The sequence below is a fragment of the Mustela nivalis genome (assembly GCF_964662115.1).
Source record: "Mustela nivalis genome assembly, chromosome: 5".
NCBI lineage: Eukaryota > Metazoa > Chordata > Mammalia > Carnivora > Mustelidae > Mustela > Mustela nivalis.
Genome location: NC_139024.1, coordinates 87,878,171 through 87,897,274, shown reverse-complemented (window position 1 = coordinate 87,897,274; position 19,104 = coordinate 87,878,171). Strand labels below are relative to the sequence as shown.

Below are 19,104 nucleotides of genomic sequence, written 5' to 3'. Positions count from 1 at the left end.
AATAAATATAAATATTCCTGGAATTGCCTCCACCCCCATCTTTCTCAACAATTAATCGTTGCTGGGTAACTTCCCTATATATCAGGCTGCGATGGTTTGTAAAAAGCTGCTTGACTGAGGCGGGGAGCTGGCTTGCACCCTGTGTGAACAGGGTGAGTGAGGTGTGATCAAGGATCTTAGCCACTAGGCGTTGGGACAGGGAGGGCCTGAGCCCCAGTTTCAGGTGGAGGGCCCCACCCGTCAGGGCAGGGGCTGGACTCTGCTCCAGGGCCCAAGCAGGCCAGGCTCTGAGGCTGCGGAGCAGGGATAGGCGTGGCCTGTCGAGGGGCGTGGTCGGGTCGGGGGCGTGGCCTCGGGTGGAGGGGGTGCTCAGAAGGTTTTGCTTATTCTCGGTTGGTTTCTGCGCGCACGGGTCGGGTCGGTGTGGCGCTCTGTGCTTGTGGGCTGCCATCCTCAAAGAGCCTCACAATCCTCCCCCCTGAGTCTGAGGCGCATGCGGGCTCCTGTCGGCAGCGCCGCGGGGCCCGGGGCTCTGTCATTTTCTCAGAGCCCAGCTCCTCCAGCTCCTCCAGGACTGGACTGTCAGAGTCCCGGGACTGAGGCTAGCCATGACCTCAAGCCCAGCCCCGCCCGCTTGGCCTCACCCTGTGGCTCCTGGGAAAACAGCTTCAGGAACTCCTCCTTTATCCCACTTGTCTCTTCCCCTCTCTGGAGATAGAGAATCATCTGGAGACCACGGCAGACGTCTGTCTTCACTCCCGGTCATGGAGGCTTGGCCCGGAGCACCCAGGCCACGGCAGAAGGCACAGGGGGCGCAGAGTCACTGGCAGGATACCTTACTGGCGGGGACTCACAGAGCACCGTGGTTGAAGTGACCCTTACTTAGCAAATGGTTACAGAAGAGGCAGAGAGGCCCCGAGAGACAAGTGACTTGGCTCCAGCTTGGTTGGTGATAGGGCTGGCTCCAGAACACAGGCAGCCTTCCCACTGCTCCTGTTCCAGTATTCTCTCTTCCTCTCATTCACTTAACAAACTTGCGGCCTTGTCCATTCTGTGCCAAGCGTGACCAAATGAGTAGCCGCCACCTGACCCACAAGGAGGCTGGGCTGGGGAGAGACTACACTGACCTAAGACTGGTTCCGTCTGTGCTCGAGGAAAGACATGAGGGCAGATCCCAAAGTTGCCACTAACTAGCTGTGTGACCTTGAGCAATGTTCCTTGCCTTTCCATGCCTCAGAGTCCTCTTCTAGAAAATACAAATAAGCTGCCTCTCAGGGTTACTTGAGGACTTTCTATGTTGCTCCATGTCAAGTACTCCCGATGGTGCCTATAGCACATAGTAGGCACCTAATAAGTGGGAGCTGTGGTAATAATGCACACGGGGTAAGGACATACAGGGTAGAGACGTTAACGCTGGCTGGAGTTGCCAAGGAGGGCTTCGTGGACCAGGGGCATTTATTCTGGGGTTTAAAGGATAAGTAGGAGTTTTCCAGGCAAAGAAGAACATCCCCGGCAGAATCGGAGCAAGAGCAAAGCTGTGGAGACCCTAGAGGACACGGGAATGAATCCCAAGCAGCTATAGTGGTTCTTAGGAGGTGGAGGAGGGAGGTGTGACCAAATCGCTTAGGGCCCTTTTTAACCTAGTCACCCACCCACAGAACCTCCAAATAGCCTCTTTGAAGATCGTGTCTCTGGCTTACTGAGGATCCCTGCTGCAAGGACCCCACTTGCTCATGAGTGAGTCAGGTCCCCACGGACACTCGAGTGGGAAAAAGATGAGAACCACTAGTTGGAGCCCAGGGTTTGTGAAGAGGGTGGTGAGAAGATGGCAGGAACCACAGAGGGGACAGCTTATGAAAGTTCTTGAATGCCATGTGAAAGTGCTTCAGTTTCATCTTCTAGACTAGTGGAAGGTTTCTGAGCAGGGAAGTGACCAGCTTCGAGATGCATTTCAGAAACAACATCCTGGCATCTGGTTTAAAGAACAGAGTGAAGGGGCGCCTGGGTGGCTCATTGGGTTAAGCCTTTCCTTCAACTCAGGTCATAATCTCAGGGTCCTGGGATCAAGCCCCGCATCAGGCTCTCTGCTCAGCGGGGAGCCTGCTTCCCCCACCTCCCTCTCTCTGTCTGCCTCTCTGCCTGCTTGTGATCTGTGTCTGTCAAATAAATAAATAATAAAGAACAGAGTGAGGCAGAGGCCAGGGAAGTATCTGGAGACAGTGATGGTAGTCTTGTCTGTCCGTCTGGGTAAGAGACAATGAGGACTGAAGAAGGGGTGAGCTGGGGGGATTGAGAGAAGAGAGGGACCTAGGAAGTGCCTGGCAGAATCGGTTGACAAGCTGGGTGTGCAGATGATGACCAGGTGCCTGGAAAGACAGAGATCTATAACTAGTTGTGGGTCCTTGGGCAAGTCCCCTAACCTCTCTGTGCCTCAGTGTCCTTCCTTTTCTGCAAAAGGCAGGTAGCAATAACAGCACCAATCTCATCAGGTTGTTGTGGAAAGTAAATGAGTTAAGAGATAGAAAACACAGAAAGAACACCTGATATAAATCAGTAACTGCCATTGTCACTGCGGAGACTGGGAGTTCTGGAGACGGTGGGAGAAAAATGGTGTGAGGTGCTGACCGCCAGCGGATGGAGAAGCTCTGAGGCTCTCTTAGTTCCTTCTCTTTCCACGGTCTTCTCTTTTATTTTCATTTTGTTTAAATTATAAGATACACATTCCATGAGAGTAACCATTGCAATCATTTTAAGACGTGTAATTCAGTGGCATTAAGTAACTTTTTCTTTCAGTCAATCCCTGTGTGCAGAGAAGTTACAGGAATAGCCCAAAGAACTCTCTAGAGCCTTCGCCCACATTCAGCACGTTTGCTTTATTTGCTCCCTCCACCCTTGCTATATACACACTGTTTCTTCCTGAACCATTGAGCCCTTGTGTCCCTCTACTCCTAAATACTTCACTGTGTGTAACCTAAGAACAGAGACATTTTCTGCATAATTACCAAAGTCAGGAATTTAATATTGATATGATACTTTTTATCTAACGGACATTTATGTTGTTGCCAATTGCCCTACTAATGTTCTTCATGGCACACATCCCAGGGTCCAATTCAGGATCACACATTGCAGTTACGGCTCACATGTAGGCTTTACCTCCATTCTTTGAGGCTCAAGGAGGCAGGTCAAGGAATTCTGCACTCGTGGAGATGGATGCTGTCTACACCGGTGCATTTGCCCACTAAAACACGGCCCCATCCCAGCCAGCTCCCTGGGTCTCCCTGACGAGTGAAGGGAACTCACCTTCCGGGTCTGTTTTTCTAGGACTAAGGTGAAAATGAGTTTGGCAAAGGCAGCCGTGGAAGGGACAGCTGAGTGAGCACTCTGGGACTGTGTGGGCATGAGCGGTAAAGGGGAGAGCCATCAGGGTCTTGGGGATGCAAGGTCAGTTCACTTCCATACTGGGAGCTCCTGAACAGATGAGGCTAGACTTTGGGACATGCCCCGAGGGTGGTGAACAATAGAGAGCCCCATCATCTCAAGCAGTACAGCGAGGTGATGGGCGTGTCCTGGAACTCCTCCCGCCCATGTCTCTGGGGAGAACCTGAGAAGCCTGACCTTGTTCTGCACTGTTACTCCAAGACCGCTCATGAAACAGATTTCCATCCTGTGGTCTGCGGAGTCAGTCTACTGTGTTTCCAGAGTTCTTGAAGATCAAAGGGTGGGATGGGCAATAGGACCTTTGCTGCATAAAATCTGTCCATCTTCCTCTTCCACGCCTCATTGTACTGGAGCACCACGGGTGACCCAGAAGAAGTTTCTAGGATTCCAGGCAGCTTAGCTTTGATCATTCACAATTTTTTCACCTTTGTAGGAGAGAGGATGGGGAGACAGAAGCCTTCAGCTAACACAGATTTCCTGGGTTAGGAATATTATCTCATTTCACCCTCATAATGCAAAGTAGGGAATATTATCTCCATTTCATAAGTGAAGAAAATGGGTGATTGGTAGAAAAGGTGAGTTGGGAGGCCTGGGTTTGCACCCTGGCTCTGTTAAGAGATTTGAGATGATGTAGGTAAAGCTGTTAGTGCCAGCACACGGTAGGTACGGAAGTGATGGTTTAATGTCACTGCCTCATCCAAGGTCATGCCCCTGGCAAAATTCAGAGCACAAATGGAATACAAGACCTTTTATGCTGAGTCCCCATGCCTTTTTATTTTCCAATTATGTTCAAAAGAGTAAACAGAAGTCTCAGCCCTAGCTTTTGATGGTCTGGCCTCCACCTCATCAAAATCCACCTCATCAAAAGAGGGAACATAATTGATGAAGGTTTATTAGACAGTCAGTGGGGTGTGTGTGTGCCTCAGAATGTCCTGGGAGACACTCCTCGGATTGGCTGGCCCCTGTCCCTCCCCCGGTCCAGATCGCTGGGTTTGAGAGATGTGAAGAACAGGTGTGTGTTGGCTGTGTGAATCAAGTAAAGGCAGGAAAAAATTACTAAGAGGCAGGAGGAAGATGATGCCTCATGGCTATTCCAGCATCAGAATTCTTTGAGGATGAGAAGATGAGTGGTTTCTTGCCCCCAAACGGGCAAAGAGTAATTCCAAGATTGCACTTGGTAACCCAGAGTCTCATGGATATTTTCAAAACACCTTTCTTAAACTTCCCATCTTGTATATGAAGCCATGAGGCCATTAAGCCCAGAGTAAGCACCGTCAGCCCATCAGTGAGTAACAACATGGCTTACTGTGTGTCCAGCTTTGGGAGGCTCATATAGGATGTACTCCCTGGGCTCCAAGGTCAACCACATCTCACTGGAAGGAACTAGGGGAATATCAATTGAGCAAACGAAAATCTTCCTTTGAGGGGTTTTGCTATGGGCTGCTCTGAAGAGCGTCTGGTCAGGGGTGCCTGGATGGCTCAGTCAGTTAAGTGGCTGCCTTCAGCTCAGGTTATGATTCAAGGGTCCTGGGATCGAGCCCCCACATTGGGCTCCCTGTTCGGTGAGAGCCTGCTTCTCCCTCTCCCTCTGCCTGCTGCTCCCCCTGCTTGTGCTCTCTTTCTGTCAAATGAACAAATAAAATCTTCAAAAAAAAAAAAAAAAAGCATCAGGTCAGTGAGGGCTCCTACTAATAATGTTTACTGGGCTCCCCTTAACAGGCATTCACCACATGCTAGGAGTGAAGTGCTTTTTGTGTATTATGTCATTTAACCCCACGACTGCCCTAGAATAGCTAAATTCTATTTCATATCACCACCTCATAAGCAGGGAAACTGAGACAGAGAGAGCTTCAGCAACCAGCACAGCCCTACAGCTAGTAGGTGGCAGTTCTGGAATTCAAATCCAGGCAGTCTGGCTCCAAAGCCAGTGCTCCTAGCCCCTTCACTCTACCATCCACCTCGAGGGGCTCAGCTAATCCTTGAAGGAGGAGAGATTTCAGAGAAGCAAAATACTGAGGAACACGAGCACCACAGACCTGGGTGTGGTAGTACTGGTTGTGTGGCTGTAGACAACTTAACAAACACTTCTGAGCCTCAGTGTCCTCATCTGGTAAATGGGGATATCATCTTCTTCACAGAGTAGCGTGACAGAGATCATGTGTTTAGAGCATAGAGCAAGGAGTATTATTGTTAGAAATAAAGGGTGGGGAGAGCGGTGCAACCTGACCAACACGCAGCCTCAGGGACGAGCATGAACTCCGTGTGTGGGTTGGAAGGGTAGTGGAGAGGGGGATGGTCAAGTAGAATCCAGGATGGGTCCGTCATGTTGAGTGGGAAATAAAAGCTGGCTGGGAAAGATGAGGCCAGGGTGTCGAGGACCTTGAGAGCTGCCATAAAATGCTCCACACCACTTCCAAAACACAGGTGTGTACTTTGTTGATGTATGGAAATGTGTATTTGGAAAAAAAAAAATAGAATGCAAAATAGTATGTACAAACTGACAGCTGTGTAAATACATTATGGTTTGTGAGGCTTAAGATCAGAAGGGCATCTGCAGTGCTAGAACTATTCCAGTTTGCCACTTTTAATGCATTTACTTCTCTGTAAATACCTAATGAAAACCAAGAGCGAACAGGAGGCCTGGCTAAAGCATTTGGCTTTTAACTTATGGACTCGCACAGGGGAGCAAGCCACTTTTGTTTTGTTTTAATGGAGATATCATTCGCAGACAGTCGACTCTCATTATTTGTAGATTTTGTATTTGCAAATTCACCTACTCACTAAAATGTATTTGTAACTCCCCCAAAGCAATCCTCCAGACACTTTGGACACTGGCAGAGCTAGGAAAAATCTGAGTTACCTGATGTACCCAGTCCCAGCTGAGATCAAACAGGACCCTTTGCCTTCTTGCTTCGGGTCTCATACTACAAATAAGTGTCCTGTGCTCTGTAGTGCGTTGGCGTTTTTGTAATTCTTTGCTTTTTTTTTTTTTTTAAGATTTTATTTATTTATCTGATAAATAAATAGAGATCACAAGTAGGCAGAGAGGCAGGCAAAGAGAAGGAGGAACCAGGCTCCTTGCTGAGCAGAGAGCCCAACATGGGGCTCGATGCCAGGACCCTGGGATCATGACCTGAGCCAAAGGCAGAGGCTTTAACCCACTGAGCCACCCAGGCATCCCTGTACTTCTTTGCTTTTTGTTGGTGATTTCACTGTTTAAAATGGCCCCCAAATATAGTGCTGATGTGCTAACATCCCTAAGTGTAAGAAGGCTGTGATGTGCTTACAGAAAAAATACAAATGTTAGATAAACTTTGTTCAGGCTTGAGTTACAGTGCTGTTGGCCATGAGTTCAATGTCAATGTGTCAAGAATATTTTAAATAAGGTGTCTTTAAACAGAAACACACATGAAACTAAATTCTGTATTGACGGGTTGAAAATGCTTTGACTAAAGTTTGCAGGAACCTAATCCTGTGTTTCCCTTGGGGCATTGATTCCACATTTTCTAATTTAGTGTTCGAAGCAACTTTACAGACCAAATAACTACTGCAAATAACAAGCTCACCTGTACATAAAATTCAGCCTTTGAGGGTTTGTTTATTTATGTGAAGGGGGAGGGGCAGAAGGAGAGGAAGAAAGAGAATCCTAACAGGCTCCACGCCCAGCCTGGAGTCCAACACAGGGCTTGATCCCACAACCCTGAGATCGGGACCTGAGCCGAAATCAAAAGTCGGACACTCAACTGATTGAGCCACCCAGGGGCCCCAAAACTCACCCTTTTAAATTAGCCTTTTTGTATCTTAGTATATTCACAAGATTACACAAACCCTCATCATCACTGCTGATTTTTGAGCCGTAAAATGACCTCCTAGAGCAGCAACTTAAGATTTCTCTGTCTTTCCCTGTTCCCTGCTCTCTTTGCCCTCCTTCAGAATGCCCAGGAGAACCATGGACTGGCTGTGCCCACCCCCTCTGTCCCAGGAGAATTTGCGGACAAAGAAGTAACAGGTAAGAGGGCCCTGGGCTTGGGGCTTGTCCATCTTTTTTTCCTCCCTTGGCCTAAGCATCAGGCCCACCGTCCCAGCTGGTGATAAAGCTGGAATCTGCAGGCCTTTTGGCTACTGGCTGCAGTGGGGTTGGGGGGGGTGTAGCTGAAGAGAGCCAAGACTGGCTAAGGCTCGCTTCCAGTGGGGGAAGGATGGTGAGGGCCAAGGTCAAAGCAGAGACAAGGGCAGCATGAAGTGGGGAAGAACCCTGGAGTCAGACAGACTTGGCGTTCAGTCCCAGCTACAGATTAGCTTTGCTCCCTTGGGCAAATCACTTAACCCCTTGCACCTCTGTATCTGTGAATGAGCCGGGGCCAACCCCATTTCTGTTCTGAAGTACAGGATGGGACATTAGGTGCTTCTTGTTGTAAGTCTGGTCAAAAAGTGCCTGTGACTTTCCATGTCGCTCGAGTCGAAGGCTCTTGGCCAGGACTGCCAGAGTCTGGCCTCACCTAGGCTCAGATCCTGCTTTCTCTCCCTGTCTCACACGACCCCAGCCATCCCGGTATCCTTCTTGCCCTTCAGTACCAGGCACATTTCTACCCCAGGGTCTTTGCACTGCCATTCGCTCTGCCTTGACTGCTCTTCTCCTACACATAGGTACAACACTTTTTCTCCCTCACTCCCTCTTTGCTCAGCTGTCACCTTCTCAGGGAGGTCTTCTCTGACCACCTTATTCAAATTGTACCCCAGCACTCCTCCTGGTTGTGTTCCATGTGTTGCTCATCGGCTAATGTGGTACTAGTACATGGATGTGTCCTCCAGGAGGGCCAGGAGGGCCAGCATTTTGACCATTTTTGTTTCATTTTCACTGCTGTAGCATAGCTCCTAACACTTGGATTTTTTTTTTTAAGATTTTATTTATTTATTTGACAGACAGAGATCACAAATAGGCAGAGAGGCAACAGAGAGAGAGGGGGAGGCAGGCTCCCCGCTGAGCAGAGAGCCCAATGCAGGGCTTGATCTCAGGACCCTGGGATTATGACCTGAGCTGAAAGCAGAGGCTTTAACCCACTGAGCCACCCAGGCGCCCTGCTTTTTTCTTTTTAAAGATATTTTATTTATTTATTGGAGAGAGAGAGAAAGCATGAGAGGGAGCATAAGCAGTGGGGGGAGGGGCAAAAGGAGAGGGAGAAACAGGCTCCCCACTGAGCAGGGAGCCTGATGCAGGACTCCATCCCAGGACCCTGAGATCATGACCCGAGCCAAAGGCAGACGCTTAACCGACTGAGTCACCCAGGCCGCCCACTTGGGTGCTTAATGAATGTGAGTTTTTTCTTCTCCACACCCCCACTATGTTTTTTGTCTTGAAGTCAGACAACTGACTCACATTCCCCAGGTTTGTTATGTTCTGTGCTAGAAGCTGAGAGGCAGGGAAGCAGAGGATGGGTGCCCCTAAGAGAGAAGTAACAGGGCATCCCGGTGGTCTGCAGACTCTGTGGAGTGGGGGGTTCTGGGGTCCAGGTCCAAGAAGGGAAAGGTATGAGCTGCTGGGGCCAGAGGTGCTGGGCATCTCTTAGCGCCTGGGTATTCAGGTCACCTTTTTTCTGCATACCTCTATCCTGATTCTACCCCCACAGTCCAGCGTCTGTTCCAGAAGCTCTGTGTGAGGTGAGAAGCTGGGTTCTTGGTAGATTCAGGGTCTTTGGAAAGCAGAAGTTTCTCGTGTATCCTGCTCTCTCCTATGGGTCTTTCACCCAAACTTCTTAGTGAGGTCTCTAGATCCCCTACTGAGAAAGTCTCCAGACCCCTGCCTCTGATCCCCTGATCCCCAATTTCCCATTTTTCTCCTACTTTCACTGTCTCACAGTCCAAAAGATTAAGCGCAGGTGGTCACCATCATAGTGGTCACCGGCCATTAAGTGCCTACTATGGGCTTAGCACCATGATCAGCCCTTTATGGGTCTTTACATGAATTCTCTCATGGAGCCTCACACAGCTCTATGTGGTAAGCATTGGCGTCATGCCCATTTTATAGATGATGAAACAGAGGCTCAGCAAGGTTAACTAGTGTGTCTGAGGTCACACACCCGAGTAAGTGCTAGAGCTGGGATTTGAACCCTGGCCTCTCTGGCTTTGTATCACCCAAGGCCTCTATGGGATACAGATGGCAACTCCAAGGGGATAACCATGGCATTTAATAGAGGGATGGCATGACATACAGGGGTGTGAGCAGGGTGCGGGGACTGAAGTTGTTGGCGACGCCCCAGAGGCCGAAGGAGCAGTGGTGAGCTACTCCTGTCTCTGAGCTGTGGGACAGGGGCTAACCTGGCAGAAAGGCAGCCCTTTTGGACTCTGGCCCGTCAAGAAGGGAGCCTGACCTCTGCCAGCAGCTCCCATGGGCTCAACCCAGCTGTAGCCGGAGGATAAGGGAGTCCCCGCACACAGCAGGGCAGAGATGAGTGCAGCAGACAGGGAATACTCAGTCCAGGCTCCAGGCGCAGTGGCCAGGACATGCAGGGGCCCCTCCCTAGAAAGGAGAGCTCACCCCCAGGACAGCTCAGGGGACTTGGAGACATTGCTGCTCCCCCACCTGGTGTGTAGGAGGAAAGACATGAAGCTGGCTGGTTACTCTCTTGAGTGCCACCCTGAAGAGATGGGCAAGGCTGGTTGGCTTCATCGCCTTGCTTTTCTTTGTGTCTCCTTTCAGGCACCAGCTCACTAGTCAACGGCAACCTCCGACTGTACAGCTCTGTGGGTGACCTGAGGCCTGGGCACTATGGGCAGGACCCACTCATCCCCCCACCTCCCCCGGGCCCAGCCCCAGGGCCACCCACAGATGCTTCTCAACCTCAAGAGGAGCCCCCCCCACCCCCACCTTCCATGGCGCCCCCGCCACCTCCCCTGCTACTGGAACCCCCACCCCCACCCAGCACGGCCCCACCCCCGCCTCCAGTATTGGGGGCCCCAGCCCCTCTCTCCACCCTTTCCTCCCCATCCACACCTACCCCTCCGGACTTCATTCCTCCTGCCCCACCCTTGGCCTCTCTGGCCCCACCCCCACCCCCTCTGCCAGCCCCAGCACCCCCAGCATCTCCTCACACGACAGGGACTCGCCCCTTTGCCCCTGGGGGTGTCACCAAGTGGAAATCGGAGGTAGCGCTGAATGGAAGGCAGCCAGAGACCCCCAGAACCAGCCCCCCCCAAAGCCCAGCTGAGCCAAAGGGGAGCCTTCTGGGGCCCAAGCCAGACCCCCACCTTACTTTCCCGCGCTCATTCAAGGTGCCTCCCCCAACCCCAGTCAGGACTTCATCCATCCCAGCTCAGGAAGCACAGGCGACTCCTGTAGAGGAAGGGGCCACCAAGAAAGCCCCCCACCGACTCCCACTGCCTCCCAGCTTCCACATCCGCCCCGCGTCCCAGGTCTACGCAGACCGGACCCCTGAGCCAGACCACTCAGGGGAGCTCAGGACTACAGCACCAGCCAGCCCCGGCCTGGGCCAGGGCCAGTCCTGGACTAAGGAACAGGCTGAGACTCTGCCACCAGCCCCTCCCCTGCCCTCTCCCGCACCCCCGCAACCTCCCCCTGCACCGCCACTTCCCCCACCTGCCCCTCCTTTACCTTCCACTGAGAAGGCAGTGCCTCAGCCTTCCGGGTTTGGGAAAAGCCGCCCATCCAGCTCCCCTGCTCCCAAACCCAAACGGAACCCCCCCAGCCCAGAGGACACAGCCTCTTCAGCGCCTGTGGACTGGAGGGACCCCAGCCAGATGGAAAAGCTGCGGAGCGAGCTGGCAGCCTATCTCTGTGGCTCCAAGAGGGAGGACCGAGTCCTCAGTCACTCGGCTGGCCCCATGGTGGTGGCCTCCCAGGAAAAGGAGGGCAAGAAGGGCCCCAGCCCGCCGGAGAAGGAGATCCTCCCAAGCGTCCCTGAGAAGAGTCCCTGCAGCCTGCCTGACAAGGGGGCTGCCACCAGCCTCACCCTCCCTCCCGTGGACTACATCCCCCAAGAGTCCCCTGCTCCCAGTGTCCGGCAGATCCGCAACGAGCTGGAGGCCCGCTTTTCCTCCTCAGCAGAGAAGGAAGCCAAGCCCAGCATAGGGTCTCTGCCTCCCAAGCCTCAGCTAGAAGGGGGAAGAAGCTTTGAAAACAGGGGGACTAATGGCAACTTCTCTAAGTCCATAGCCAAGAATCTCCCCTCTCTATCCGCTACCCCTCTGCCAACCACACCACTTCAGTGCAAGGCCATGCCTGGGCCAGCCACACCACCAAAGGCCACACCTGGTCCAGCCACACCACCCAACGCCACGCCTGGGCCAGCCATACCACCCAATGCCACGCCTGGGCCAGCCATGCCACCCAACGCCACGCCTGGGCCAGCCACACCACCAAAGGCCACACCTGGTCCAGCCACACCACCCAACGCCACGCCTGGGCCAGCCACGCCACCCAAGGCCACACCTGGTCCAGCCACACCCACCAAGGCCACGCCTGGGCCAGCCCTACCACCCAAGCCCGGGCCCGGGCCTGCCATACCATCTGCGGCCCCACCTGTGCCCACCACATCTCCCCAGCCGACAGAGAACCTTGTCCCAGCTGGGCAGTGGGAGAAGCCCAGACCTCAAGAACTTACAGTGCCCGGCCAGCTAGAGGCAGAAGGGCGCCCCACAGAGCCCAGTAAACCTCCTACCCCAGGAGCCCTCTCAGCTCCAGCCTTCCCACCAAAGAGATCCCCTGGCGGGGAAGAGGTGACATTCCTCTACAAGCTCCATCGCACCCAGAAAAGCCCCAGCCATGAGGTTGCCGTGGGGACGGCACCACTGGCCACAGGTTCAGCCCACGGGTCAGGGGGACCTGAGGAGGAGAAGGAGCCCCAGGGACAGCCAGCCAAGCCCCCCACCTCGGCCCAGCCTGCCGACGAACTCCTCAGGCATCCGGTGACCGGGGAGGTGGTGCAGCCAGGCTCCCCAATGGCTCTGCTCCTTGCCGCCAGGCAGAGGGCCCAGAAGGGGAGGCCCGGAGGGCTGGCCCTGAGCCGGTCCTCCCTGCCCGGGAGCCTCCGGGGCCACAGCAGCCAGCCCCAAGCAGGCTCTGACAGCATCTTCCACAAGGAGGGCCGGCCCAACTCCTTCACTGTGGTCCCCAAGTTGCCCAAGGAGGCTGAGAAGGACACTCAGCTGGCCTCACCGGTACAGCCCACCATACCCAGTCAGTGGAAGCCCCAGCCCCGCGGAGACCCGGAGGGCACGGTGCCAAGCCTCAGACACAATGGGACAAAGGCAGAGCCCCAGGCCCCAGTAGCCTGGGAAAGACCAGCATCCTCCAACCTCCCCCAGGGCCGCGTGCTGCCCAAATCCTTCTCGTCCCCTCCTTCCCCTTCCTGCAAGGACGACGACGAGGACCACGAGGTGGGAGAGTTCCACTTTGAGGTCATCCCGCCACCACCAGAGTTCAGCAACGACCCCGAGCCCCCCGCCCCGGCCTTCCAGTATTTGGGGCACCGGGGATCCCCTCCCCGGAACAACTTCTCAAACTTGGGGCAGCCCTCAGCACCTCGCGGCTTCTCGCGCATTCCGGCCGGTGGGCACCACGCCGGGGCTGGGGGCCTGGAACGCTTCTCGGGCGGGGGCCGGTCGCTCATCAAGAAGCGCCTGTATGTCGGGGAGCCCCACCGCCACCCCGGGCAGCCCCGCGGCGGCACCGGCCGCAGCCTCAGCTCCCCAAACTGCTTTGGGCCGCCACCAGGAGGCCCGGAAATGCGGCGCGTCAACTCAGCGGGCCGCGTGCTCCCCGGAGGCCTGCATGCTCGAAGGCTGTCCATGGAGGGCGCAGCCCGCGGGGAGGCCAAGTTCAAGGCGCCCGGAGGCGACTTCGGCTTCACCCCTGTGGCTGGCAGGTAAGCTGGGGGCGGGGCGAGAAACGCAGCCCTGGGTGGGAACCCGGGTGAGTGGGAGCCCTGCCCTTGGGCCCCAGAGGAGCCCAGTAGGCCCTGGCCACCATCGGGGGTGTGGGGACATTGGGTTTGCTCTCCTCTGGCTCTCTGGGCAGAGAAAGGGACGCGAGGTGCACTTAACTTGGAAAGAACGATGTTAGCGGTTGCCTGACTTAACTTACTACCTTGTTTTCTCTCTTCCTACCCTCCTGCTTTTCCCCACCAGCTCCCCTTCTTCGGTCTCCTCTTTCCCACTCTCTAGAGACTCAGGGATGGGGGGCTAAGAGTGGCGTGGCGGGCGAGACCTGAGTGACCCTTGCCTATGGGGATTTCCCACAGAGGATCCAGACCCAGGCTAGGAGTGAAGAGTTCTGAACAGAAGGGAATCAGGGACTGACTATTCTGTGGCCAGCCAAACCTAGCTGGGAGGAGGAGCCCAGTGTCAGTTGAATCAGTACTGGTCGCCCCAGTCCCACCCTGTCCCCGGGGCTTGTGTGGGCAGATACCACAGCCCTATGGAATCTTTTCCTCTTGTGCCCTGAGGAAGATGGGAGGGGTGTTGGTTAACTAGTTGCAAATATTAACTTCCCTCTCTCCTGCTCCCCCATTCCAGGTCTCCCCACAGCACCCCCCACTACGGAAGCCCCATCAACACATTCACCGTGAGGCCTGGGACCCGCCATCCCATCTCCTATGCCTACTCGGGGAACCACCGGCAAGCCCCGTCCTGAGCCCCAGGTGTTCTCAGCTCTACTCCGAGGGGTCAGATCTGGGCACTTGTTTTTGGGGGGGTGGGAGGGATGTGGCGGGCATTAGGCGTCCGGACTTAAACATGGAGGAGTCTTTGTTACCCAAACGCTGATGTGGAGTGAGAAGCAAGAGAAAGACCAAGGGCGGGCCTGTGGCTCCTGAAGCACTGGTGTGGCTTGTGGACTACATGAGGGAGGGGAGGGAGAATGAGGGAGGAGAGGAGGCGCCTTTAAGGGGCTGGAGCCTGAGTTTCCCCTACCTGGTACTGTTGGCTTTAGCAAGAGTAACTTAAAGCGGTTTGACAAGCAGGCCTACTGAGCAGGTTCTAAAAGCAAGGGGTGGGGCACTCACTGGGTCCCTCTACGTGGCTGTAATTGGCTGTCTGGCGCTCCCAAAGGGCTGAGAGCCAGCTCCATCCGGCTAGGGCTGCAGGGAACTAGGGTTGATCTCAATCCACCATTTGCCACTCTAAGAGCTGATTCCTGGGGTTCCTAGCATAGAAGCCACATTGAGGTGGGACCAGGAATAGGCATGGACAAGGTGTGGAGAAGGTACTGGAACAGAGTTCTTTGCATTGGCCAAGGGCCGGGATAAGGAGGGTCAGTGGTTCCCTGGCCCTGGCCCTTAGCTACCTCAGCTGCGGGGAAGCCTAGGGAGAGAAGACCTGGCAAGTATGGGATGGGAGACAGAGGACCAAGTCTTGTTTTCCTACTCAGACCCAGGCAGCCATGATTTGGGGGATTGGGCCCAAGGAGCCAGAAGGCCTGGGGGCGTGACACCAAAGGCCTAATACAGCCAGAACCTATTTGGGAGTTCGTGGGGGCATCGTAACCAGCTACCCTTCCCAATCCCAACACTACAGGTCCCCAGTATTAGGGAGGCTTTAAAATGCATAGTAAAGATGCTGGGAGATACAGAATGGATGACTGCAGAGATGGGCACTGGGATCTGAGAGGTGTTTGCTGCTGACCGGGAGTGCGTTTTAGAAAGTCTAGAGTGGTAGGACAGGGCCAGTTCAGAGCAGGGGAGACCTGTCAGTGGGGTGACCATTTGTGTTTGGCCTGGGCAGTGTGGGTTTATGCCTCTTTGCCTGTGAATTAGACCCCCATCCACTTCCCGAAGTAGTCCTGGTTTGGACGACATTTATCTCCCATACATATCAGGAAACAGTATTCCTCCGTCTGCCTTCCCTCTCCCCTCTGGAGGCGGAATTCCTAGGGCCAGGCCAAGGCCGGCCACCCCTGTAAGGAGGAAGGGCAGGGAGTGACTCAATAGGGGAGCAGCTGGTGGGGGCAGCCAGGAAGCAGTGCCCTTGGGGGGCAAGCTGTTGGACCTTTATGACTTGATCTAACCAGCCAGGGACCGGGCTGTGAGGACAGCAAGGGAACTAGTTCAGGGAAAAGAGAGTGCAGGCACCCTAATGGGGCAGGATCTGGTTCCCTGTGTTCAAGAAGCGAACTCCACCCCAACCAGCACTGGCCCTATAAATATGTATGTATTTCCCCCTGTACAATGTTTTATAAAAGACTTCCCTAATTTATCTTCTGTGTCAGGTTTGAGGAGTGGGACGGGTTTGAGGAGAGTGACAGCAAGGACTGGCTGTCACTTGACTTGGGAAATAAACAGGCCAGTTCGGACTGGCCTCAGCTCCGTGGCTGTGAATTGATGACTTGGAGCTACTTGGGTGTGATAGAGATTGGAAGAGCTCAGCAGGGGAAGGCTGAGTACGGGGTGGCGAATGAACCCATGAGCCATTTCGCTGGGGCCACACTTTCTCTTCTGACACTTAAGCCTGTCGTTCTTTAAATCTTTCAAGGGGGAGGAGCAGAGCTAAAGTGTGGTGGCAACAAAGTGTATCCTTAAGCAAGTCTCTTTGACTCTCTGAACCTCAGTTTCTTCTTCTGTGTAATGGGCAGGATAATAATGCCTTCCTAACAAGGCTGCTATGAAGATCAGAGATAGTCAAGTGTTCCTTAACAAGTATTTGGGGACGGCTGGGCGGTGGGCACTGTGCTCGGCATGGATACGCATGACCCCTGCTCATGGCCAGTCCCATGGAGGAGAGAGGGGATAAAAACAACACCCAGGAGCATCACACAGTATAATAAGTGGTGGGAAGGAAAGGCACAGGGAGTGTGAGAATAACCGGAGGGTGGGGGAGAGGAGTGGATTTACCTTAATCGGGTGGTCAGGGCGGGCCTCTTGAAGCGGTAACATTTATGCCCATTTCGTCAAAGCATCCAAAAGTGTCCGGCAGTCAGTAGTTGCTCAATAAATTTGCATTTTTGGCAGATGACTCCCTTACATTTGTGTGGGGCCTTTCACAGTTTCTCTTAAAGCTTTGACATGGTGTCTCCAATTTTTTCAGAAGACAAAACACAACCAGAGTGTTTATCTCAAGACAGTGTCAGAAAGAACTGTATTTCCTCCTTTGAGTCTTCTGTGGTGTGGGGTGGCAGGGGCGGGGTGGGGGGCTGGGGAGACAGGAGGATGACTCACTTATTCAGCAGCTCCTGCTTCTAGGCCTCCTGGGCCTCCCCTAGCCTGGGGCTTCGTCCTTCTCCTGCCCTTCCAGTGGAGGCCCTCATCTTGGTAACACAGAGGACAGGGGCCCTAATTCCCTGTAGGACTGGGGGCTCTTCCTCTGGCTGCCTACCCCTCCCTGATCTTCTAGAGGGTGGGGGACCAGGGCCTGACAAGCTATGTGTCTGACAAGCTGTGTTACCACGGGTCTCCACTAACTCATTAGAAACACGACAGGGACAGACCTAAGACGCATGTGGGTCCCAGACCTGCTGATTGATGCCTGGGGGTGGGGGGGGGAGAAAAAAATTAAAATAAAATAAAAAGCTGCTGAGAACTATGGCTCTTCACCCAGGAGAGATGCCCCGCCATGTGCATTTTTACACATTATTTCAAGTAGTTCACAGAATTCCTCCAATGAGGGCTCCATGGACTTCACGTTGAAAATTTGCAATGCAACACTGGCTGGTCTTGGAACCCAGCAACACTTGACCTTGACAGCTTGGAAAGTTCACTGATTCTCTGTTTATTCACGATAGTCCTCTGAAATGTGTTGGCCTTGTAACACTCCTAATTCCATTTTGTCGGTGAGAAAATCAAGGCTCTAAGAAGAAAAGTGAGTCGCTCAGAAGAGCCCACCTGCCTCCAAACCGTGAACCTCATTACAGCGGCCTCCCTTCTCGTGGCATCCCCTTGCCCATTATCCCCCACAAGCCACCACCCAAACTTCCTATCTTCCTAGCAGAGCAGGGGTCCGGAGGGTTTAAGGAGGGTATAGGTACTCTGGTGCCACAAAATGTTCATTGGCGTGGATGGCACAGGTGTTCCTGGATCAGGCTGGCTGCACCTTGGTTTCTGGAACCTTCCAGCAGCTGCCTGGGTGTGGCCCAATCCCCAGTGGCCAGAACCCCGCCTCTCTGTGAAGCCCTGCTGGGACCTGCTGTCAATGGTACATGACATCCCTATCCTCCCCGATGGAAGCCAGCTTTTCCCAGGCCTCCTCTCGTTTAAGGGGGGAGGGTTCTCTGACTCCCAAGGAGCCTTGCCTTCCCTTCTGTGGGAAGCTGGAGGATAGGGGTGACTTGGGACCGGCAGGTGTGGGAGAGAAGCGACCTCAGTGCAGAGCTATCAGGCAGGCCTACCCCTGCCTACACACCCCACCTGCCTACCCACAGCAGCCCATGGCCACTTTCATTTCCATCACTGAAAGGCAATGCTGGCATCCCATCATAGCTGTCCATCACGGGTGGCCCATGATACTAGGCAGAGAACCTGGGCCGCCTCCTCCCTCCACAGATGTAGGGATGGCCAGCTGCCATAGACCTGGGGTTGGGACCTCAGGGAGATATTTTTAGCAGGAAGGTGAGAGAAGCAGCAGTGCTGTGAGAGAGGTACAGACCAAGACAGTGCATTATGAATGCTCACTTGTTTATGTATATAATCCTGTGCTCCCCTCCAATTCCTGGAGCCCCAGAAACGTCGCTAACATATGGCCCACAGGAGCCTCTCCTTTCCCTGCTGGAGAACCATTCTCTGAGCTTCTACAGAATGTGTTCTTATGGGCTTCTCTGTCTTCCAGGCTGGTTCCTTTCCCCCACCCCAGTGTCTCAACATGCTCACCTTAGCTTTCTTCTACATAGTTTCTCTGGAAGACTGAGCTTCTCCACACCAGAGATCCCCATTTCTTTCTTCCTTTCTTTTCTTCTTTTCTTTCTCTTTCTTTTTCTTCTTTCTTTCTCTCTCTCTTTCTCCCTCCTTCCTTTTCTCTTCTTGTCTTGTCTTTTCTTTTTTTTTTTTTTAAAGATTTTATTTATTTATTTGTCAGAGAGAGAGCGAGCGAGAGCGAGCACAGGCAGACAGAGTGGAAGGCAGAGTCAGAGGGAGAAGCAGGCTCCCTGCGGAGCAAGGAGCCCGATGTGGGACTTGATCCCAGGACGCTGGGATCATGACCTGAGCCGAAGGCAGCTGCTTAACCAACTGAGCCACCCAGGCGTCCCTTGTCTTGTCTTTTCTAAGATTTTCTTTTTCTTTTTTTTTTTTTTTTAAGATTTTATGTATTTATTTATTTATTTATTTGACAGACAGAGATCACAAGTAGGCAGAGAGGCAGGCAGAGAGAGAGGAGGAAGCAGGCTCCCTGCCTGATGCGGGGCTCGATCCCAGGAGACCCTGGGATCACAACCTGAGCTGAAGGCAGAGGCTTTAAGCCACTGAGCCACCCAGGTGCTCCCAGAGTTTATTTTTCTATTTGAGAGAGAGAGAGCACAAGCAGGGGAAGTTTTCAGAGGGAGACAGAGAAGCAGACACCGCTGAGCAGGGAGCCCAACATGGGGCTCGATCCCAGGACACTGAGATCACGACCTGAGCTGAAAACAGACGCCCAACAAACTGAGTCATGCAGGAGCCCCCAGAGGTCCATGTTACTAATGAGAAAGCACCCCCTGGACATTTCCAGGTGGATGCCTGGCTAGCCACT

At 53.6% G+C, this 19,104-nt stretch overlaps 1 protein-coding gene across 1 annotated transcript in view; it reads left to right on the top strand.

The window, feature by feature from the left end:
• Positions 1-16,396, top strand: part of LOC309865956 (uncharacterized protein C6orf132) — a gene marked incomplete at its 5' end in the record, with an annotated part of 33,841 nt that extends 17,445 nt beyond the window's left edge. Inside the window, 3 exons of the mRNA XM_082733031.1 lie at positions 7,372-7,447; positions 10,136-13,319; positions 13,969-16,396. Of these exons, the coding sequence (XP_082589157.1) occupies positions 7,372-7,447; positions 10,136-13,319; positions 13,969-14,086 (3,378 nt within the window). The 3' untranslated portion in view covers positions 14,087-16,396. The remainder of the gene's footprint in view (positions 1-7,371; positions 7,448-10,135; positions 13,320-13,968) is intronic.
• Positions 16,397-19,104: the final 2,708 nt, after the last annotated feature.